Source organism: Atractosteus spatula, chromosome 16 (assembly GCF_055471065.1).
Source record: "Atractosteus spatula isolate fAtrSpa1 chromosome 16, fAtrSpa1.hap1, whole genome shotgun sequence".
In the NCBI taxonomy this organism is placed as follows: Eukaryota; Metazoa; Chordata; class Actinopteri; order Semionotiformes; family Lepisosteidae; genus Atractosteus; species Atractosteus spatula.
Window position 1 is genome coordinate 8,001,199 of NC_142721.1, and position 25,140 is coordinate 8,026,338.

At 39.3% G+C, this 25,140-nt stretch overlaps 1 protein-coding gene across 1 annotated transcript in view; it reads left to right on the plus strand.

Moving 5' to 3' along the window:
* The window catches only part of swap70b (switching B cell complex subunit SWAP70b), a 34,363-nt gene extending 13,324 nt beyond the window's left edge, over positions 1-21,039 (plus strand). Inside the window, exons 3-12 of the mRNA XM_088934912.1 lie at positions 124-297; positions 2,644-2,871; positions 6,813-6,959; positions 7,538-7,646; positions 8,199-8,380; positions 13,643-13,750; positions 15,086-15,252; positions 17,599-17,797; positions 18,917-19,013; positions 19,623-21,039. Of these exons, the coding sequence (XP_088791038.1) occupies positions 124-297; positions 2,644-2,871; positions 6,813-6,959; positions 7,538-7,646; positions 8,199-8,380; positions 13,643-13,750; positions 15,086-15,252; positions 17,599-17,797; positions 18,917-19,013; positions 19,623-19,741 (1,530 nt within the window). The 3' untranslated portion in view covers positions 19,742-21,039. The remainder of the gene's footprint in view (positions 1-123; positions 298-2,643; positions 2,872-6,812; positions 6,960-7,537; positions 7,647-8,198; positions 8,381-13,642; positions 13,751-15,085; positions 15,253-17,598; positions 17,798-18,916; positions 19,014-19,622) is intronic.
* The last annotated feature ends 4,101 nt before the right edge of the window (positions 21,040-25,140 follow it).

Sequence of the window (25,140 nt, forward strand, 5' to 3'; positions counted from 1 at the left end):
GGATACATTTTTAAGAAGAATGAAGGCCACAGGGACTTGATCATCTTTCCAGTACACTGAGTAATATTAGTAATTAGTATGCTTTCTTTGTTTGAATTTTGGATGCCTCTGTCTTTTCTTTAGGTCCAGGACAATTTTGATCGTTTGGATTTCAACAAGATGTGCTGGACTCTGTGCGCAAGAAAAAACCTCATTAAAAACTACTTGCTTATCACAGATGAGGATGCCTTCAAAATCTGGTGCATCTTTAACTTTCTCTCTGAAGACAAGTACCCTCTGGTTATTGTTACTGAAGAGGTGAGATTTCCTGCAGGTATATATTTAAATGACCTTTTTCAGCCACTGACCCACCTACAGCTGAGAACAGTACCGACAGGAGAGGCACTCCCTACAGGAAATTTGATTAACTCAATATCAAATACTTCATTGTCCCAAAAACACAGCAGTTCTTCGTGTTTTTCTATTTCGTTTTTACAAGTATGTATACATTATATTGGACACAGACTTGGGTAATTTGGGTCATTATTGGGTTAATTGGTCCAGTTTAACAGCTTTTCCCAGCTCTTCAGGTGCTGCTGCTTTAGAGACCTCCAGGATTAGGATTGGAGACCCCCAAGTGTGTGTGTGTGTTATTTTGTATAGTTTATGTGTATTTCCTGTAAATTTACAAAGTTACCATACCTTTGTGAAATCTAAGAAATGTCAACAGAGTTTTTGTCCTAAAATAAATTCTAATAAAGGGTCAGATTCTACATTAGATGAAAATTATTGCTGATTATATTATGTTAAAATATCAATTGATTACAGCATTCTGTTTTAAAGATTACAAAATCTTTACCGGTGATAGGCCATTGTACAAAGTCCATTTTGTTCTACTTTGACTGGAATCTGATTTTCATTTCCTCAGCTTTGTTTTTCACAATCTCATATGTTCATTAAGTATTGCTATTTTTATCTGTTCTTTATCTGCTCATTAATCTTTCGTTTTTGTTCCTTCTGCTCGCATAAGGGCTACTGAACTGTTCTAGTCAGTGTAAAGAAATTCCAGGGGGATACCCAGTTCATGAATAGCTTCCTCAAAATAGTTAATTTGTAACTGTTCCTTGTATCTGAAACTCTTCAGGCTTTAGACAATACAGCAGTATGCATTACAACTAGAAAAACAAGGAGACAGGTGACAAACATGATTCATAATGAAATAAAGACATTAATCAAATTCTTTTATATACCAGAAGGAAAATTGGTATGGTTTAGTACGACAACAGGTATAGGCCTACTAAATTGTAGAAAGAATGCTGAAAACTGGAAAACATGCAGGGGTTATAAACTGGTGGGAGATACAGAACATTCAGCTGTGTTGACACAAAACCATTTTCAAGGGACAAGGTCTCCCCTTGTTGGCTCTCCCAGGAATAGCCTTCATTGTCCCAGTCTTCTGAAGAAGAGGTAAATGACTCAGGTTGCTAGGAGACAAGATTGGGACTGTGAATGCAATGGGTCACATGACATTTTTGTTGACAAAATGGTGGACACAGTAGTTGCTCAGAGCCTTTCAAGTAATAGGGTTTGCAGCAGACAAGAAAAAAAATACGACTTAAAAACATACTTGTTTCTGATGCAGCAGAGTTTCTGAAACCCAACGTGGCATGTTTGTCAGTTTGCACTGCATAGTTGATTCATTTGATCTCAAAAGAAAATTATATCTGAAAAAATAATTTGAAGTGAAATTTTGAATTTAGTACCTAAAAAAATTTAGCTTGTATTTATTTTGCTCCTGTAGCCACTTTCTGTTGTACCAAAAGTTTTGTTTTTAGTTATTTATTTTCATCTGCTATGTACTTTATTTTTAAACATTTTAACAGTTAGCCTAGTTACAATTTTTATGTAGTAGAAACATCTAAACATTGCCTGTGTTCTGCTCTTTGGTCTCCAACAATGACACTCTGGAATCTGCTATTTTGTTCAGTAATAGTAATAGAACAGGAAGTTTGCTGCTTCCTGCTGTTTTGTGACCCCTGGGGATATATAGACCTGTATTTCTGCATTACAACCACAGGGATCAACAGCTAAAAACATCAGTCATATCTAGGAATCTGACCTTTAATTAGAAACCGAAGTAATTTTTAAAAAAATATTCCTGAAGCACTTGCTAACACTTCTTTGTAATCAGATGTTAACAGCCTCCTTTGTACCTTCCTAAGACTGTATTCAAGCCTGGAGTTTAATCATACTCATGTACTGTTGTAGTTCTGTTCCATTTTTAAGATATTGCCCCACGTAAACTGTACCTGGGGATTACTCAATAGGGCAGTTAATCTATCAATCAATTATTCATTTTTATTAATTGCATTTACATGTGCAAACATCACAGAGTGGGCTAAGAGGATTTAATAACAGCGGACAAGAGGAGGTTGAGTCTGCATGTCAGGATTTGTCTTTGAATCAGTTCAGGTTTTAGCAGCCTAGCAGTAAAAAGGCTCTTGAGACAGATCTTGGGACCTGCAGCCTTCCTGCTGTAGCTGTGTGCATAATGGGACAGCAGAGCTGGGCAAGACAGCTTCTAGCCTAGTCAAGTATGGATCCTGAAACAGTTCCCAGGCTTGAACGTGTGTGTGTGTGTTTTGTCATCATTGCTTCACACAGATAGAGTACTTTCTACGGAAGCTCACGGATGCCATGGGTGGGAGTTGGATCGAGGAGAAGTTCGAGGACTACAAGACCCAGCTGAACAGCAAGGAGCAGTGCCTGACAGCCTGGGAGCTGATCGACCTGATTGGGACAGGGCAATTCAGTAAAGGAATGGACAGGCAGACCCTCTCCATGGGCATCACTGAGGTCTTCCAGGAGCTCATTATGGACGTGCTCAAACAAGTGAGTCTTTTGATTTTACATGGCAGGAATGATAACATTATCTTAGAATTAATGTAGAATAATTATCTAATTAAATTTGATCTATTTAAGGGGTGTTTTCTATTGCTTTTGGGTTGCATTAGATTTGAATGCATATATGCTTCTTAGTTTTTAGAAGAGCAGGCTGTTCATTTCTCTTTACATGACTTAAAATGGATTAACTTCTGGATCCATAGGAACAGCTGTACAGTTCACACTTTGACTTCAACACATTTCTATCCCCAGAAAAAGTCCCTTAGGATTGAGACATATTCTTTAAGTGCCAGTGGGTCTTTTAGCAGTAATGCTGTTGAAAGCTGGAAAAGCTTGGAACAGGTCCTCTTGTAATAATTTCTGAAGGTTCAGTTCATTCAGACTGTTCAGGAGGAATATTGATGTCACTGCGATGATAATGGCCTGAGATGTTACTATTGACTATGATGCACGGAAGCCAGATGTTTAGTCGTTCACAGTTGCTAACATGATAAACATAAGATGAAAAATTATAGGTGCTTTACTTATACTCCCCTAACAAGATCAGGGAGATGTTAAATTAAATTGAAACTGTGATAGCTGTCCTTCAAGTGATATGTAGGACTTGTCAGCTAATAGCATATGGACATTTCAAAAGAATGCAAAGAAAAATAAAAAAAACTAGACAGAAATGTTTTCCTGTATCAGTTCACTGAATTCTGTACCATTTCATTTTTAATATGGCTGTTTTATTAATACTTAAAATCTCCTTTTCTACAAAAAATCTGCTCTCCAAAAGTAGCCTTCCTTTCACTTTAAAACATTAATGAGCAGAAGTCGCTGTCAAATTTAGAATATCATAGCAACAGTCAGGTCTTCAGAGGTATTTCGGTATGATCAATGCTGTTGATTTTGTGGCTGCACACTGGATGAATGGCAAGCATTTAGACCTTCCTCATTCAATTTTTTTGGCCATGGTTGAATAGGATGGGTTGAAATGGTCCCGTGTTCACAGTGCCAGACACTGCCAGCTGCAGATTTGCAGACAGAATAGTCAAGGATTCACAGCTAGACTTCGCTAGACTTCACTTCAGGGTTGTTACGCGACTGAATGATTCTGTCCATGTTGTGCATCATAATCTCACAATTCTCTCTGTATAAATTAGACAACTGTTACTAAAGTGGTGGTTCTTATGATTTGCAGACTTCGTTATTTTCTCTTTGGTCTGGTTACGTTTGGCCTGTATTGAGGAATCTTGATTGGCTCAGTGTCATTTGTTCTTTGGCGTAAATCGTAGCACAGACACTATTGGTTATTCTCGATCATGAAGTACTGGAACTAATCATAAAAAGCAAGTTAAAAGGAAGGGTAGTTTTTATTTCTCTGTGAAATGTACATACTGTGATTTTGTTTCAAGAACCTGATGTTTTAATATTTTTGTCAATTATTATCCTGGAGCAGCTGCTCAGTAACTCACTTGTTTCAGTTTGCTTTTCCAAAAACTTGCTTTACTTTCACATAATGGGAATAGTAACTACTTTGTGAAAATCTGGCGGGCAGAGTAACGATGTGTTTCAAGCACTTCCAAAGAGTTGCCCGGGCTAATTCTTTCACAGTTGTTGCAGACTCTTGCCCTCAGCATTTTTTTGCCCTTTACATTTCCAGTTCAGTTTTAAACAAGCACCTGGCAGATGCTATTTAATGTAGTTTGGTTTGAGGTGCTGTGTTAGTGGTCGATTTTCACAAATTACCTTCCCGTGAAAGTGTGCTATAAAATGCTTGTTTGGTAGATAGTAGTATTGATGCATTGGATGTACAGTATGTTAATACAAATAAGAATAATCCATACTAATAATCTGTATTAAGATAAGATGGCTAAAGAAAAAATTACAGGACTTGTTTCCTATGTTAGATGAAACATATAGGGAGAGACCGTTCCTGGACTTTACCACTCACCACAGCTTTTTCTCAAGATGAAAAATCATACATTACACTGTGTACTAGAAGGTGCTCTTGATTATTTTTGTTTTTGTGATAAAGATGTAATGCAATATCTTTGTCTATTGGGACATTCTAGCTAATTACTGCATTAATTAAAAGTCCACACCTTATTTTGCATAAAAACAGAAGGAGGGACAAGACAAACTCAAATAGTGCCTCTCAATCGGTCCCTTAATGCTAACCTCTGAACAATGAAATATGAATAAGGTCCTTTGTATGGGAGAGATAAAAAAGGGTTTAAAGAACAGCCTTCAGTGAGTGCTTCCTCTTTAATGATATAAAAATATAATAACTGTTACAAATGTGGGGAAGTCATTCAGCTCATCAATCCATTTTAGAAGGCAGTAGCTAATTGGTGTGAGGATCTAATTTAGACAAGATGAGATATTTCTTGAAAGAAACGAGCTTCTACAACATCACTGAGTCACTTGCCTTAGACTACCACACCTTTGTGCTGCATGTTCTCAGTTTTAAATGTATTGTCTCACTGGTTTCCACTACATCCTCTGGTTTGTGATTCACCGTGCATTATGGTTCATTGTGAATAAATCTATACCTTAGACCTTCGGGCTCCTCACACTGGCTGCCACATAGTCTTCCCATAGTTCAAGAATGAAAAGAAGAAGTGTTATTTGATTTGTCAGAGTGCTTTGAACAAGCAGCAGGAGTAGTGGATCCACATAGGGCATACAGTATATGGTGTAATTGTGATTGCTTTCATTTAATTGAGAGAGTGTTCTTATGCCAAATAATTTGATCCTAATCAAAACCTAAACCACAAGGTCTTTTCTGCCTGTGCTAGACTCCTGCCCACTCCTTGGACAATGATATCCACCTTGTCTCCTGGAGGACAGTGTGCTGTTGTTTACTTGGGGTCCTCACTATATAACTCACTTGCACTGTTCTTGAGTCTCCATCAACCACCACATGTGTTCTTGTGTTTTTGCTGTCACTGGCACTGCCTGACATTGTGGTGACTGGTGTCTGAATTTCAGTATCTACAATGGTGGTGTCCTGGGAGCTGCTGCCTTCAGCTTCCAAGTCTTGGTTGTTAGTATTGAGGTCCTGGAGTGGAGCAAAATGCCAGCAGCTCCTCTGTGTTGCTGCTCTGATAAGGGTGCATCTCCCCCTGAATGTGGGATTTGCACATTCCTCTGTCTCATGTTGCTCTCTCAGTTTCTGCTGCTCCACCACCATTGTCTTGAGCTTTTTATAGAGTGACTGGATTCTTGGGCAGTTTTCACAGTTGTAGTTTACCCGTCAGTCGTTTGGGATACTCACATGTTACACGAATCACAGACATGAAGAACATGTTGAATGTCTTCTTGTATTTTTTGTTTAATATCTATATATAGTCATTAATGTGTTTGGCTTGCTCTAGCCTTTCTTTAGTGGCCTTCCACAGATAAGCCCCATGTCCTCTTTCGTTCTAGCTGACACTGTCTGAAATTGTCAGCAATATACAGTATGGCAAGTTGGGAATCAGCAGCTGGTCAGTCAACACTTCCCCCTGCTAGCAAAATGCTAGTTGTTTGGTTTTCCCTTTGAATCTCTAAAGTAGCAAAACTACTTTCTATCTAAATCTCTTTTTACAAACTCTAGCTAGCCAAGCTACCCATACAGGCTAAACCCTACTCAGCTACAGACTTGATTATTCAGTTTGTAACTGCCAGATCAAGACCTGACAGCAGCTGTTACATCAGTAAATGTTATTTTTTGGATCTAAGAAACAGTACAGAAAACAAACCTGCTTTTAGTTGCACCTCTCCTCTGCAGTACATGATCGTTATTGATTTTGATCACCCCCCCCCACCTTGCCAGTGGTCCTGTGCTGATCTATTGACATAGGCAACGGATTGGATGTCATTGAGTGGGAAGTTTTGATTGGCTGTCGATGGAATCTGGCGAGAGCATATTTCCAGAAACTTTTTTTTTTTCTTCACGGCAGGGTTACATGATGAAGAAAGGGCACAAACGGAAAAACTGGACAGAGCGCTGGTTCCTGCTGCGCCCCAGTGCTATTTCATACTACGTGAGCGAAGATTTAACGGAGAAGAAGGGGGATATTACCCTGGATGGGAACTGCTGTGTGGAGGTCAGCGGTTCACTTGTCTTTCCTAAGAGCAACAACAACCATCTTTTCATTTTTCTGCCTGGCCATCTTTTTTCCAGTTGTAGTGATCTTCAAAAAGTCTGAAAGTACTAGATATAAAAATTCTGTATTCATGAACATTCGGTGATTTCAGGTGAGATATTAAGACTGGAATCGATCTGGGGGATTTGTTGTTCTTGACCTCCCCTTACAAAATCTTACACAAAAAAACATCACTACATTCTTGCAGTATACTTTAACAGAGATATTTTTGCTCAGCACAAGGAACAGCATCAGAAAAGCAAATCAGCTTTTGTATTCTAAGAATCGCTTTGGTCTCTTTTCTTTCCCACAAGACCATAAATTATGGGAAGTTAGGGCATATTTGAAGTAGGAGTGGTCTTACTCATTGTGTAATAGCCTAACATTTCTTCATAATAAGCAATCCTTAATCAACAGAGTTTTTGAAATTCTTGCCCACCCTTTGTTCATCAGCTTCCCTTAACCATTGTTCATTACTTATTGGCCTAAGCCAAAGGAAATCTGGTGTAAATAAACATACAATAATTTTCTTGTTGCAGTCATTACCGGACAAGGAGGGAAAGAAATGCCTCTTTATTATAAAATGCACTGACAAAAGTTTTGAGATCAGTGCATCTGATAAAAAGAAGAAGCAGGAATGGATTCAAGGTAGGAAATAGGACATTTTGTAATAGAAGCTTGAACATTTATCTTTAACATTGAGCCACATTTCCTGGGCTTGACTAAATATTCTGTAGTATTTCTGTTGCAGTGCGAAGCAGCATGTCATAAATCATTCTGTTATATCTGTATCACGCGAAGTCTGGAATAGGCATGTGACAGTTGTTATAAAGGGAGATCATCACTGTCAGGCTGCTGGTGTTAAGATAAATGTAGGAAGGTCTCTGAGCTCTTGAAGAATTAACAGGATGTATCAGGATATATAAATGAGTCACAGGAATAGCATGTGTGCAACTTCTGAGCCAAGCTATTGACCTCACAACCATGGCTCAAAAAATGTTACTGTTTTATTTTTATGTGGTGAATGAACTGTTCATCACGATCCAGGCAACAAGGCAGACTTGTCATGCCTGTGCAGCGAAAAGATGTGTCGAGCTGTCCCACCGTTCTATCTGGGGCACTTTTAGGACAGGGGAGGGGGGTGCTGTGAGTCACAGAGTGGGTTGCTGCGCCCTGACGTCCTCTCGGTTTCCCTCCCAGGCATTCAGACCTGCATCAGCCTGCTGAAGCTGGGCCTCCCAGCCCCGCACAAGGAAGCCCGTCAGAAACGGAAGGAACTGAGGCAGAAACTGCTGGCGGAGCAGGAGGAGCTGGAGCAGAGGATGAAGGATCTGCAGACCGCTAACGAGAACAAGCAGAGGGAGCTGGAGACCATGAGGAAGGTACATGCAGCCACTGTCTTGTGTCAGGCTCTCCACAGGACACAGCCATTCGACGTTTTGTGGCATCTGTGGCAGTATTTATATTGTTGTATAATCAACTTTTCTAATTTGGAATGGCCAAGGAGGGGAGAGCGGTGAACAGAGTTTGGCAAATGTTTCACACATATGGGAGTGCATTTTCCAGGCATAAAATAAATGGCCCCCCTCAGTCCACAGTATTTCACCTTATATCCTGTAAAACGAACACTGTGTACACCTACAGGATAAAACACAGTTCACCGTAAAGCCCTTTCTGGGGTCAAACGACCATTTAGGTAAAACTTTAAGCATGTCCGGTGCTGACAGCAGTTTGCAATACACAAAGAAATCTGTGCCCCATGGCTCTGAACAAGAAAAGAGAGTATATCTGAAGTGCCATGTCATTTTCTACTGTATAGGTTTTCACAGGTCTACTGAACAGGTCGTGTAATAAGGTAGAAATGTTCATTTGCATTGCACATGCTTGTTTAATGGAATGCTAACGTCATTAGGACTTGGGTTGTGCTTTTGGTTCACAGGGTCCTTAACCTTTTGTTCAAAAGGAGACCCTATCCTCTTCTGAAACCTGACAGAAATTTGTCTACTATTCTTTACAAAAATGTCTGCCTATGTTCATTCTTTTAAATTATTTTTTTGCTGGCCATTCTTAACCTAATTTACACACGTTACATGAAGGAAGCGACGTGTCTATATGGCGTAGATAGCTGAGACCCAGATAAAACCAGACTTTGAACCAGCCACTGATATGAAATTTCAAGCCCCAGTACATCATGGTGGAGTTCCACCAGCTGCTAACAGAGCTTCTGTAAAACTAGAAGGCTACCATCTAGTGTTAGCCGAGTTCCCATGGGTTACATTTTGACCGTATACGGGTCAGAACCGGTTAATCAGTCCGCAGATGTTTTCCTCTGGTTTTCTGTGCAATCCCTAATTTGCAAAGACCCTTCCTTCATGTGGTGAACAGACGCCCCCTCTTAGACACAGAGGGGCTCGACAGGAACGATGTCATTGTGATGCATTTTCCTTACCTTACCAGGAAATATGACCGCCCAGTTTCACACTGCTGTTTTCTTGGGAGTGTAACAATGTAGTCCATATACATATCTGTGTAGTATGTAAACCAGGTGGATGTTCGTGGGGATTTTTGCTGGGTGTTGAGGCCTGCTTGCTAGGTTTTTTGGTGTCTGTAAATTGTGCTCTATGATGGACTGGTGTCTTTTCCAGGGTACAGTCCTGCCTGTCCTGTGCTTCTGAAAGGGCTCCTGCTACAACCCTTACCAGGAATAAGCAGTGTGCTGTGCCAAACCAAGGCATTAAGGGCTGGTTTCACAGATCAGGATTACAGGACATTAGGCGGTTCAAAATGAGTGCTGATCAAGGTCTGTTAAACTGCCAGTAAAGCTCTTGAATGTATGATAGGAATACAGCTCTATTGTGGCAGTGAAGTTTCTGCAAAATGAAGGATAGTTACCTATTTGTAGTACGGTATTTGTCTGAAAACGTTAAAACAATAGCAATAGATTATAAATAATCTCTTACCAATGTGAATGATAACGGATAACATACCCCAAAAGGCCATCCTCATTGTAAGAAGATTTAAAAGTTGACTATTACTGCCCTACATAAGAAGGCAGTTTTCTTTAGGTATTTTTTTACATCCAAAATTCTAACCATTTATGTGGAAATTTATTTTTTATTCACACTGATTTGAAAATATTTAATCCTAGTAATCTGATATTAACTTGTATTCAATTTTTAATAGCAGAAAAGTCTCTTTGATAATAAAAATGGTCTTGCAAACACTGTTCAGTTGGTTTCAGGATTGTCTTCATCCCTGTTAAAGTGAGACTTGCTAATCCAATAGCCAGTAGCCATCTACTCACCTGGTGAGTTCTACTGAATTGAATGGGTGGCAAATTTATCAAATAAATTGGTGTTTGTTCCACATTTTCTGACAAAGACTTTCTCTTGGCTGATATCTTTTATCAGTGATCTGATGCATTGAACCAATTGTATGTTGCATGAGTCACTCTGAAATAGTTTGAAAAGGATGAATTTTAAGGTGTTAAGAATCACAAACAGGAAATAGTAAAATTCCTTTCATATTCAGTTTTTGTCTTTAGTACATTCAAATTCAAAATCTATTGCCAGTTTTAAATACCGTCTGGTACAGATTATCTTTAAAGGTCACATTTAAAAGTTCTCATTGAACTGTATTTCCCACAGAACATGTCAGATATCGAGGCTTGGATCTACTCTGGTTCATGGAGATGCAAATGTTACTTTCTGTGATAAGAGAGAACACTTACATACAGGACACCTTTTTTCAGTCTTTCAGTGCTCTCTGTTGTCAAGAATAAAGCCAACTCTTCTACCATGTTTCCTGTTCCTGACTATAGAAGTCTGGTCTTACTAAATTACCTGATTTCTTTGTTTTTTAACCAACTTGTTAGGTGACTTTTGCACACTGAGGAAGGACTCATGTTGCAGATCAGTCTGATGTCATGTTTCTGTATTGTAACATTTATAATTGGTGTCTAATGTGAAAATATGCACTCTTTCACACCAAGTACTGTAAACAAAAAGGGTAAAAACATTCTCCTTGTATTTAGCTTTATAATGTAATTTCATCATTTTGATAGCATAATAACCTTGTATTTTATAAAGCCTTCATAAATTGTGTATTTTTCATGATAAAAGAGACTTCTTGTGTCTGACTTACTGTGTCGTACTTTCCTGGATATATTGAAAACAAAGTTTTGAAACTAGTAAGCAGAAGAACTACCTCTTGCAGCTCTTTATTGTCTGGAGGTTGGGGAACGGCACACACCTGCTAGGAAAGAGGTGTCACATCCTTAAGCTGTAAAGATGTAATTAGTGGAAAGAGCAATATGATCAATGTTTCTGTTGATTCTGCTGTGGCAGCTTTGAAGTTTATATACAGTTTCAGCATTATATAGCAGGCAAGTATAGTAATAAGAGGTTCTGATAAGAGGTTCTTTTTATATATTTTTTGTGGGCTTATTTTAAGCTAGGCCAGTGCTTTTCGGTGATAGTAATGCATTGTGATCTATGGGTGTTTATTAAAGTTGCAAGGGATAGACACAGCTGTAGTGGTTTGGTTGGTTGTTGGAGAAAATGTACTTTTTCATGTAAGTTTCAGTTCCTCCATGAATGAGAGTCTCTTTCTTCATGTATTGGAAATCAAGAGGCTTGCATTTACCCCTGTGGTACAGAAGACTGGAGAGGTTAAATACACAACACTGTGGGCAGCTGAACAGTGACACAATCATTCGTAGTCATTCTGGTTTTAATATGTGCATTTTAAAATATTTTCTGTTCCGTACAATACATTGAACAACAGAAATTGAATCAGGCACCGACAGAAGTTTTAGAAAGCCACTAAAGCTGTCAATTGAGAATGACACTATGGTCATACATTTTTGGGTAGTCCTTGGTAAGTTTTTCAAACCATGAGAATCAGGCATTAAATGCCATCAGGCATTTATTGCTCTGCAATTTCCCTCACGGGTTCAATAAAGTATGTATCTATCTATCTAAAGATTTGGAGCTGGGTGGTGTTCAGGACTTGCTGTAAGGTTATTGGCAGCTGGGAAGTTTGCACTGGGAAACAGGATTTGTTTGCTTTAACATGTCCTTGAAAAGTGCTGCATTGGTGATTTATAAATATTGTGTATCAGAGTGACAGCAGCTGCTTTTTAAAGTTTGTTTTTATATTAATGCATAATAAAATAGTAACCCGCTACAATTCTAAACAGCACTGACAAGATACCTGCATCACAAAGTCCTCACACTTCAATTGAGATGGGGGGAGTTGTAGCGTGAATGTGCAAAGGCACCCTTTGTATACTTTAGAAAGTGTCAATTGAGAATGACACTATGGTCATACATTTTTGGGTAGTCCTTGGTAAGTTTTTCAAACCATGAGAAAAAGAAAATAATGGGCCATCTGTGACAAAGGAAGTTTATGCAGGTGGGTTTCCTCTGAGTTAACAGGGCCTCTGTTGTAGCCATCTTGTTGCAATGTTATATCAGGCATTTATTGCTGTACTTTCAGTTCCTGTTCTTCATCTCTTGTCTGGCAGCATTGCTCCACAAGAGCGCTTTTATGAAGGCATTGCACTACTATGTAGTGTGTGTTAAGACTAATGGAAAATAAACTTCAAAAACAGTTATTTATAATTGGCCTATGAAGCCTCCAGGTATAGATGCAATTTAACTATAAAGAATATTATTATTTAGAACAGATATCACTTTGAGCCACATTCATCAAAGACTAGCTACAGAACGGCCATACTTTTGTGATTCAGACTTTAAATCTGGCTTTTCTTTTTTCTTTTCAAAAATAAGCAGGGAATTTATTGCATGAGGTAAAAGCTGCTTTTGTACAGTACCTTCTGCTGCTCAGTAAAGACACAGATAAAAACTTCGTAAACTGTCTTTGCATTGAAAAAAACAAGGTGTATGTCAGCAGGAAAACATTGTGTTTCCTGTTTTAAATAATATAACATTCATCATAAGCTATGTCTGAATGTAAAGTTTGACAAATACTAAAATAAGATAAGATCATTTTATTGGCCATATATAATTTGATTAGAAATTTGTCTTTTCCCATACCCCAGCTTGCTCTCCATGAGACACACAGACAGGGAGAAGAGCTGGGGGTCAGAGCGCAGGGTCAGCCATCTATACAGCACCCCTGGAGCAGTTGGGGTTAAGGGCCTTGCTCAGGGGCCCAACAGAGTTGGATTCCTCTGCCGGCTGCGGGATACGAACCGGCAACCTTCCAGCCACAGGCGCAGATCTTTAGCCACAGGGTCACTGCACCGCCCCTAAAACGTTTGGCGATGCGTTGGCCGGGAATAAAATAATCAAGCTAATCCTGAATGTATCATGAGGGGTAAGGTTTCTGACATTTTGTGTTTTAAGGTTATACTTTTTGGGGTAATGCTACCGTTAAAGTGAAAGAAAATGAGAGCTCCTGAACTCGGCCTCTTGAGCGGATTTGTTGGAAGTGTGCAGCTGGCACCTCTCGGCCAGCTTTATCAACAGAAGAGTTTTTCTGTCTCGGTGCAAGGGCGAAGTCTGTTAACGCAGTCCTGCTTGGTCTTTGTGCGAAGCCGTGAGAGAACGGTTTTTCTCCAGGAGTGGCGGCAGCTCTTGGTTAACGTGCTCTTTTTTTTCCCCTCCGGACGCACATAGAAACTGGCGGAAGCAGCAGCCGACGCTGCCGAAGAGGAGAGGAGACGGCTTCAGACGCAGAGGGAGCTGCAGGACCGCTACCGGATGGACCTGGAAAGGGAAAAAATGGTAACTGCCTAGCCTGGCACTTTCCTTTCTTCCTCATAGGGCAGCTCCGTCACCACAGGAATCCCTGAGTTGCGCAGGATGTGAATGCAGTCAGAGCTCCAGACTCAACCCAATAATTTTTGCGTTGCATCTTCCAAAAGATGGTAGTTTGGACTGTGAGCTGTAACTTGTTCTTTTTTTTTGCATTTGTTTCATATAACCTGTTTTTAATTGCTGCTCCTAGAAGTCACAATTAATAAATAAGGAAAACATTATTTCAATAAACTCAGAAAAGATAAGTTCTTGACGAACTTCTATACGGGAAAAAAACAGCAGGGAACAGGTTATGGGAATGTGCAAAATTCAACACATATGTCTTCACAATTCTGTTTGTTTAATCTGTTTTCATTGTTGACCTGTGGAACCTTCACAGACTAATGCTGTTTACACACCAACTTCATTAACACACTAGCAAAGAAATCTCAATTTCAACAGAAAGTTTTCCTGAAGTGGAAGGTGAAAAGCAAATAGAATTGTTTGTTCTCTTTTTTTTTAAATTCAGTTCTGACAACCTGTGTATTTTTAGGAAGCAGAGGAGGGACTTTTGAGATACCTACTTCTGCTATTATAATTCTTGGAAAAGAAACAGTTTGATTTAATCTACCACATGATTTGGGTACTGGTGTGTCTACTGAACAGTGAACTACAAAACTGAATCTTTTGTTACAATTTGTACATCTATACTGAATCCTGAGTTATTTAAGATCCCTGGTATTAAGGTCCGTGACCACCATCACCAGTATTCTTTATTTTAATCTTAATTGAGATTAATTCATTATTGCAATGTAGTAATAATGTAGCAAGACCATGCAAGTTTGCACACACTTGTCAAAGTCAGGAACCTTTTCTATATAGCGAAAATAAACAGAACTGCCCTGTGTTAGGAATGTGACTCGTTGTATCTCATTCAAAAAGGAACTTGGCTTGTATCAGAGCTGTTTTTCCAGTATAGTTTTATCTTGTACATGTCAAACATGATGTACAGTGGTATGCTGTACCATTTACCCCAGAACTGGTTTGAACACTTCTTCCTTTTACATGAGTGAATTGAATGGTGTGATGTTGCCTGTAAATTGTATTTATAAATGCCTTTAGTCCTCTGTATTTATATATATATTCCCCATTTTATAATATGTAAGTCTTCCTCAGGTAGCAGAAATGTGGATCACCATTTAGAAGGGGGTTGTCTACGTTTGGCGGTGTCATTCATCGTAGAGGAGAATCGCCAGCAGGCAGCCTGTGTGTCCAGCTGGCAGCTGAGCCAGTGAGTAGCGTGTGTGTGGGTGCCGTTTCCAGGTCAGGCAGCAGATGGAGGAGGAAGTGGCTCAGAAGTCCTCAGAGGTGGAGCAGTACCTGCAGCGTGTGCGCGAGCTGGAGGACATGTACCGACGGCTGGAGGAGGCCCTGGAGGACGAGAGGCAGGCCCGGCAGGACGAAGAGGCCGTCCGGAAGCTGCAGGCCAGGTCAGCAGCAGTGGCACAGCACAGCGGGGGACACGCAGCCAGGCACCGAACGCACACGCGCACACACACACACACACGCACACCCAGAGAGAGGGCTGCTGAAACGCCACGTCCAGTCGAGGCGTCCGCCACGAGGAGGGAAACTCAAAATGCCTCTGACTGCACTTTCATCTCCAGCCTTTGTGTAATGAAGAAAAGCAGCAGGCATGACATTAATCGAGAGTCCTGAGTTGTATCGCTGGGTTAATTTTGCACCAGAGCACTAACGTGCCTGTGCGTCAGTTAGCTGCAAATAAAAATCAGAGCTATCAAAGTAGAAAGGGGACAAGCATGATGCGTAAAGACTTGTCCGGTGGCACTTTGTCTTAATGTCCATATAATATTTCTTATATTTATTTTGCTTTCCGTGAGAATGGTATACTCACAGTATCGACACCCCTCATCTCTGTGTCAACCATTTTTTAATTACATATCATACACACATGGAAAACACTGACGCATAAGATTATTGAACCTTCATTTTTAGTGAGTGAGTGGTACAACTTCTATTAACTTAATGTAAACAATTTCTTATTTCTGCATTACATTTAATTCGCAATTAATGCAAAGTATTGTCGGAGACAAAAAGCTGCAGGTCAACCTGCAGATGTTTTTTTCAGGATCCCAGGGATACATTGTGATACATTTGTACAGCTGATATTTCAGTAACGCTTTAGATTGGGGTTGAAAATGCCATTTATAAACTATATTTATATAAACTACATTTATAGAAACATTTAATAATATAAATGTGACAATAACCAAGCTCTGCAGTAGGGTGCTGTAGGTTAATTGCATGTCTCTGAAGCGGGGCAGATTAATAGAGAGAGAACCGCTATTGCCATCAGATCGGTGGCTCACTATTGTGAAAAGGCTAGTCTAGAGCAAGTGCTCCCCCTGACTGAGGCCGGTTTAACTTGTTAACCCTCTATTCACACCTTTCAGAGCCTCAGCTCCTCTTTTGTCATGTTGGTAAAACAGAAGCAGGACTAACGTATAGCTGAAAGCTACATTTTTTTAAAGGTTTCACAGCAAAGGTCATCAAGGCAAGCATGATCACAACACTACGGAAGCAAAGGGTTACAGTACATAAGGGTGTGCAGAACAACCAAGATCTGATGTGATGTGCAGGTGCAGAAATTTCCGTGTGAAAGTGTCGACAGAGAAACCAATATGATATGTATACATTAGAGATACTGTACCGGTAGCTACAGGATGGTCCTGATTCTACTGTAGCAGAGAGATGCGGCACAGAGGAGACTTACAGAAACAGGATGCACTGTGACACACACAGCCAAACACACACACGCACATTTGGATTGCTTTATCTGGTGGGACATCCCATTGCCTCTCAACCTGTTTTTATTTACTACTCTATACTCCGTTGCAATGAATTTTCCACACAGAGTGGAAAATGACCCCAAACAGATTTCTGGCTTTTGACATTGGAAAGAAAATACAGTTCATTTTGTAAAATAAAAAAAAAATCAGCATCCCTAACTAGGACAAGCAGGCTGGCCCACCCTGGTTTACACGTGTCCAGCGTTCCCTTGCTTGAAATTTTATTTAGACAGCTTTTCAACGTGTTAGTCCACAGGGAAGTTCAACAGGTCAAGGGCAAAAACATTTAATAGCCAACAAATCAGATATGTATTGTCATAGGCAATCTGATTCAGAATACAGTCAAGATTATAATGTAATCACAGATGTGTATATACGCACAGTAAATGTAATTTTGCCCTTTTGAATATGTATTTTATGTAAATTATATATTTTGTAAAATGTTAAAATGATTTTTTGTTAATACTTAACCAGGGGGCTATAATTTATTTTGAATACGCTAGGTTAGAAATATGTTAAGATTTAGCAAATGTTTGTTTTTTTGGACATTAATTGCTTGCAGGCATAGCGGGAAAGTCCTCTGAATGCCTCGGTATTTCCATGCACCTGTGAATGAATGATTTCCTGTTTGAAGAAGCATTTTGCTAATACCGCCTGTGAGAAGTCACTTCAGCTGGACAGTAATTTTATTATACCGGATTGCAGCCTCGGTCAAAAGCACATAATAGAGTGTGAGCCTGCTGCACTTAAAAGACACTCTGTCATATCACCGGTTATAAGAGATTACACATATGAAATAATTTTACACAGCCAGATCCTTGAGCTTTAAGCTGATACATTCTTGACCCAAATGAGGATGGAATACAAGTGTTTGTGAGGAGGTGCTGGCAGAACGTATGGATGTTCTCGCAGGATGTCTTCCCCAGCACGGCTCTCCAAAGCCTGGCTTCTGTGCTTGCCCCGCAGGCTGCTGGAAGAGGAGGCCATGAAGCGCGCCGAGCTGGAGCAGATCCACCTGCAACAGCAGAAGGCCATCTCCCAGACGGAGGCGGAGAAGCAGGAGCTGGAGAACGAGCGCCTGGCCAAGGAGCAGGCTCTGGAAGCTGCCATGCAGCAGCTGGAACAGCTGGAGAGCGAGCGCAGAGGGGCGCTGGAGCAGTACGAGGTGAGCTGTGGCACCCCAGGGGGAGTCATGGGTGTGACGAAGTTCATTCAGGAGGAAATGGAAATCAACTGCTTGTTTCTGTATCAATAAACCACCTGATTTATTTTTATTACGGTTAACAACCTACACATCACAGCTCTGCCCTGTTTCTGAAAACCTTTGGTCGGATTACGTAGACAATCAATCACTTTTTTTAGTACTGTACATGTGGTACATACTAGCATATGAAGGTTTCTGGGTTTTTAAAAAGAAATAGGCTTACTATGAACTGGTTAGCACCATTGTGCTGTTTCCTTAGGCTTGAGTTAAGTGAAAGGATAACATAGCTTGGGTTCCCTTTTTTCCTGGCTATCCGCCGTCTGTGCAATTATTTTCAGTTTCTGTTGTAATACACTAATGAAAGAAAGATCTAAGAGGAAATCTTGGGGGAAAAAGCTGAGTCACAGCCCCCCCCTCCAGGACTTGTGTCATAGTGGATAGCCACTCCTTGAAAAACTGAACACATTTTTGTGAAGGAGTCTGGAATGAACTGGCATTTTGACCCTCAAATTCCTGTGCTCTGTGACCCATTATTAAGACTGACAACCACTCACTGCCATGCTAAGAATTTTGTAACAGCAGCACTCTTGAGTTTGAGTTAGCTCTTTTGAAAGTAATTTCTAAATTCTAAATTTTTAAATTATATTCTTTAAGCTTGTACATAAAGAAGTCAGGCTTATGTAATTCAGCTGAGTGATTGCTAGCCTTTTTTCTCTTTTCCTCTGGGAGGATTTTAGTCATGTTTGGTTCTGCTTTGCTAAATGTTGTTATGCAGCCCCACCTGCTGGGGGACTTGTGTGGTGCAGCCATATACTGGCCTCTGATCATATGTTACAAACTAGTTGAACTTTATTATTATTCCATTGAATTTATAGGGGGCAGTTATTTTAGGTTTAAATAAAACCTAACAAAATATAATGGATGTGCTTTTCTTAAAGAAGCAAGAGTACTCCCACTGACACAGTGGTATAGATTGTAATGGATGGTGGATTCTGTTTGTAATTGGGAGTATCGGGGGACTGTGGTTTCACATCAGAGTGCCTGCCACCCTGCTCATCCCTTGAGTTCTCTGTGTGACAGGAGGTGATGAAGAAGCTGGAGAAGGCTGCAAATAAGACCAGGAGCTGGAAGGACAAAGTAGCTCAACATGAAGGCCTGATCCGCTTAATTCAGCCAGGTAGTGTACTCTATAAGAACACAAGTCACAGATGAGAGGAGGCCATTCACACCATCTTGCTGAAATGATGGTAGCTAAAGGGGGGCTTATGATCTTTCCACATTTTTTTGTAAGAAGCCAATATATCATCTTCAACCTTCAACCTTATTATATTTGTTGTTTATTGGTAGCTTGTTCTATAAGTCCTTCAGACCTTTGGGTGAAAGAGCCTGTTCAATCTGAAACCTTTGGGTTTAACAGCTCAGATAGAAATAAAAAAAAATAAGCCAAGAAGCCAAGGTGCCCTTGGTTTAGGATCGTTTTAGATCTATTGGTCAGAGCTGGAATACATTCTACTGGCAGCAAAGAGTGAAAAATGTCTGTGTTTTATCTATGGATCTTCAAGTTGTTAAACTGGTGATCTAGCAAACATTATAAGGATCATTTCTAATTCTGTAAAATCAAGAAAAAGAAAGACCATTTACAACAGTTTTAATCTTAAAAGAGACTTGCAAGGTCTAATCTTCAACCCGAGAAAAGGTTACAAACTTGGGTCAAGGCTACAGACAAGGCACTTATCCCTCCATTCCGAGAGGGTTATTAATATATTTATTTACATGCGATTTCCAGGATCCAAGGGTCCACAGCTGATCACTAACTGGGGAGCAGCTGCTTTCACTGAGGCAGAGCTGAGCCTGAGAGAGAAAAGCTGGCAGGAGAAGAAGAACAGAACCACTGAGGCCCAATAGAACAGACTGACATACCCCATGGAGAGCATACATCTCGGGCTGATCAGCCCTGTGCTCAGACATCCTGGGCATCGGCACAGATGTGGAGAAGGTTCTGGAACATTCTTTACCACACCTGCAGCTGCTAGTGCAGAACAAGCTTACAGTCCCGTCTGAAGGGAACGTGATGTTCAATAGCATTCCTGTTTCTTAACTAAAACTGCACCTGATCAACTAGAGTAGCCTGTTACTTTTTCTGCTGCACTTGATATCACTTCAATTGAACCTGTCTGCCTGGAATTCCAGTTTTTTTGTTGAGTGTACAGTTTTAATTTGATAAACACTGCATACATTATCCAAATGTTTTTTTTTATTTTGTTTACATGGAGTAAATCTTCATTAGTTCAAATCTTTTATTTCCTAAAAGTGTGGATGAAAGAATATTAACGTGTTTTTGTTGACAATAGATGACAATTTTTCCTGCAAAAAATCTTTGGCTGTTTCTGTAGTATTAGATATAAAACCCCAGAAGTTATATTACCTTCGCTAAAAAAATCAACCACAGAGAGTAATATCTTATTCTTTTGTTGTGAAGACGTTTTTCTAGGATATTTTTCATAATGAAGCCTGTTTTTTTTAACAATAATTAACAGTAATTTCTCTAATAATGGTTACTGCTTTTGAGGAAAATTAGCGTTTTACTTTAAAACTTTCATGCTATGTATTAACCAAAAGACACTGGGAGAACATTTGAAAAAAAGAGCTTTTTGTATTTATTTTTAACTGAACATTTCCATGTAAAGCCTGAAAAGAACTTTGTGAAATTGAAGACAAAAGTTAGTTGTTAAATATTAATGTGAGATTTTAAGAATGTACAGGTGTGCATTTCCGTGGCTATGAAAAAGAGCTAAAGACTGAAGTTTTGATAAAAAAAGACATTACTACAAATTTATTTTACAATTTTTTATCAAATTAGAAATAACTACTTTTTTAGGCTCCATGTTATGTGCAGTAAATCATTAATTTTTATACCAGAACAATGGAATCCATTGACTTTCAGATTTAAACAGTTTTCACTTAAAATGGGAACATGGAATTTCATAGTGATTACTGTTCTGTGAAATACAGTAGTTATGTGACCTAATTAAGTCATTTTTATTAACAGTTTCTTCATGTACAATTTCAGCCTGAAGTTATTCTTCCTTCATATTTTGTGTACTGTTTATCAAACATCTTGAACAGTATTTAATATTTAGGAAGTTTTAGTGTAGGTTAAAAAAACTGAAACTGTACTTTAATAAAGATGTTAATGAAATGACTATACATATTGTATTTTTTTATTGCAGTAAAATTAGGTGAAGGGATACAACCAGACAATTTACAGCAGTGTAGTGCGGCTGTAGGATCATTGAACTGCATTTGAGACCCCTGGTTATGGTTCCTACCAAGCCCTATAATTACTGGTCACCATAAGACAGGACTGGATTCTGAATTCACCTGGAGCTGAACAATTTCCCCCTGGCCTAAATCAACCATGTTCCCCTAATAATCTCCATCAGCTGATGTGTGGGGAGCATTCTGGCGCACTATTGCTGCCATCGCATCTTCCAGGTGGGGCTGCACGCTGGTGGTGGTGGAGTCCCCATTACCTGTAAAGAGCTTTGATTGGAGTGTCCAGAAAAGCGCTATATATAAGTGTAAAGATTATTTGAATCAGTAGCAAAATGAAAATGTTAACACTTTATTCCAAGGCACCTGGACAATACCTCAGTCTTAAGTAGAATGCAAATGTAGAAATCTGTTTTTACTACAGTTCAGATGGAGTTGTTCAGATTTTATTCCTATTCTGCAAACTGCTGCACCAGTTAGGTTGAAGCTCAAATGGTTTCCTTACACCTGGACCTACTCTGGATTGCAACTCGCAGCAAAGCCACGTTACATTATGCACCTACACTGACTCGGCTGGATCCCTACCAGGTGGGGAATTCCTCTGAAAAACTGTCTTTGAAGAGGAGCAGCTGGTGGTGAAGGGTGTGTCTCGCCAAGCAAGCCATTCATACCCATTGTGGGTATGAAAAGTGGCCCTGCGACTTGTGAGTTGCAGGGCTGAAGCAGGTCTTAGCTGGATGGCAGCTGTCAAAGATCAGTTGGTGCTGCAATCTCTAGTATCATAGGTGTTTTCAATCTAGTCACCATATCTGTCACCATCAATACATCATTTAACAAGTCATTTCCAGAGGGAAAAAAAAAACATATAAAAAATTTTCCAGTTAAAAAAACTGACATTGCCGAGGCATTTTTAATGGTATCCAGCTTTTTGGCGGTATACCCTCAAACTGAGAATTTGAAATGAAACACATAGTTTGTACTTGAGTGACAGAACAAAGAGTTAGCTCTAATTATCATATTTGTCAAGCTCACCCTTAACAGTATGCACCTTTAATTTTGCTTTAGAAGAGCTCTGATCTGTGCACTTAACATTCCCCAGAATAATCAGCACATATTCAAAATGCAATTGCACTTGTTATATGTAACTAGTTTACAATTGAAATGCTCACATACTAAGTTACAGGGACTCTAGAAACCTGGAAGCCATCAGTAGCTTCACATTTTGCCAAAATGGGCCAGCACTTGTGCTTCAAGGCTTTGGCACAAAAACATTCTTTCCATAACTTGCGCTGTCCAAGCCAGAAAAAACAGAATTATGTCAGGTTTTGTTAATTTTTTTGTCAGCTGTATACTTACCATTTGTAGTTTCTTCATTCTTCCTCACTCCAGAATCACTTTAGTTCATAGTACATTTCCATTTGTTTGTTTTAATTTAGTGTAATTTATTTCTTTTTGTTTCGCTTGTCTTGTTTTTCAGCACATAGATGAAGGGCAGATGAAGGGCTTGCAACAAACCAGAGCAACCTCACAAAGAATGAGGCTTCTGGTGACCATATGCATAGACAATATAGGACAACCTTTGCTGCTGGCATTTCTGCATAAATATATCAAATTTGTACTTGCAGAGGACTCCTATCACTGGACTATCAACAGAATGAAAATCCCCTTTCAGGACCAGATCTGTAGTTTGTCTTTCTTTGGCATTACTTTTTCAGTTCTTTGGGGTTAGATGTCAGGCAAATTGTTCACAGAGAAACTGACCGGGCCTGTAAGGAATTCACATCTTTAATATACACTGCTGAATTTCAAAAGTTAGATATTTACTTCCACTGAGAATTAGTCGTGAAGTCAGCTACACAGTAAGGGGTGCAAAAAAGTCTCATTAAACACAACCCCTCTCCACATTTTATAAATTAACAAAATCTACTTCTTTACAATGATTGGGAGAATTTTGTGCCTTTCAATAGCTCAAAGTTTATAATATTTTAATTTAATAGTAGTTTGATAATAATCTCCCAGTGAATAAGTGAAAAGGTTTAATGCAAGACCTCTGCTTTGTTTTAATGTAAGTTTAAAGACTTTGCACACAGAAGTCAAACACACTGATGCTGGTAACCTAATTAAGGGTAAAGTATAAATATTATTTTCATGCAACTAAGACATGAGCCCAATTAATGTTTTTAGGGGTGCTTAAATTACATCCCCCCCCCCATGACTTCCTGTTTATATTTTTGCAAAATAAAAAAGGTTTAGTATTCCGTTGCAGTGGAATTAAAAAAGGTAGGGGAATGTATGGACACTAGGTGGCAGGGCTGCATTTAAAAACTACACTCTGTTCCTCCCCTTTTGCACACTGAAGTAGTTCTCTATATTGAGATTCTCCATATATTAATCTAAAGTAAAGTAATAGTATTAATGCACATTCTAGGTGTTTTACAGAAAAAAGGGGTTTACTATTATTGTTCTAATATCTACTTCTCATGGGTCAATTCACTGTTACATAAATTCTAAAATTATAGATTCATCTAAGCCCTCCAAAATACCTTCTTTCAGGCTGAAAGGAGGAAGGTCTTCTGCACAAACAGATACCTACAGAGAAGACAACGACCTCAGAAGATCTTCTCTTCCTCTGCTGTCGAGTGCCACAGAGCTGTTGTGCCCTTGTTCAGAGTGACTTTGCATCTCGATGAGTCTGTAGAAATCTAGTTTCCTAACATGGCACCTGCACTCCCCTAACCAGGCTCTTCAAGCTCTGTTCTTAGTGCTGACAATTAAATGCCAAGATCTCACACACCCACTCCACCTCCAACTATTAATTTTTGCAGAGACGACCTTATAAAGTAAGGACATTTGCAGGGACAAATCTGTCAGAACTACAGGCTTGAGTTTTAACCTGGAAGATCCTGGTTGTAGGAAATCTGATCAGTCCTTGAAATCATTCTACTGAGGCATATCCATCTTTTTCTCTCATTCCCCACATGTTGCATGTAAATACTGGCACGCATCTAATTTTATAATGAAAATTAGTAACTTCTTAATTTGTGGTAGGTTCAAAGCTTCACACCTATTACAGTTTCTACTCACATAAAGTTTCAATGGTGTCAATGCAGCTTCTGAATGTCGGAGAAAAATTAAATAATCTTTAGTTAACACTTTTCCCCCTGAACATGTTCTGTGAGACTGTATTGAAGCACCTTATTTTTGTTGTACTATGAGCTAAAACAACAAATCTCTACAGCATGACCAAAAGTAGTGTTTTTTTTGTTACAAGACTTTTATGCCATTCAAATAAAAAAGGATGTGTAAAGATAACCCTTTGTCCTGCATTACTGTAGTATTGTCTTCCATAGAGTGATGAAATAATTTCTGTAAGATTACTTATCTAGTGTTATTGGGACTCAAATACCGGACGCAATTAACAGAATAATGTATTTGCTTAATTTAATTTCAGAGCTACATAGCTTGTGTAATTGCTGGAGTACACTTGATATTCCATCCTGCTGGCTGTACTGCACAAATCTGTGCAATGCTCAAAAATGCCAGAAGGTACTTTTCCAACCTCTGCTTGAGAGATTTAAGATTTTTTTTTCTTCAGTTTCTGGCTTGAAGTTTAAGTTACAAAAGCCTTTTATTTTCTTTAGAAATCCAAAGTTAGTTAAGGATGAATTAAAGAATGCACCGAGCAAGTTATTTTCGTTCTTTGAGTCATCCAGCTAGGAATTTGAAACCCCAGCGATTATTAAACACTGACTGACATTATTTGCTTCCACACCCTTGAATTCACTCTAGCTCATCAAGTGCAATTCTTACTTTCCCAACCAGAAATGTAAATCTTTCACTCTGCCCTGGAGGAATCCCAGGTCTTTGTGTTCTCTCCCCTCCCTGCATCTGGGAGCTTTGCAGCTTTCTTATTCTTGGAATTAACCACTGCTTTTAAAGGAATCCAGAGCAGCATCACTTTGGACACATGCGGAACATTGTGTGAGCTTTTCACAAAATAACTCAGTTTAATCTTAGACTTCCCATTGATG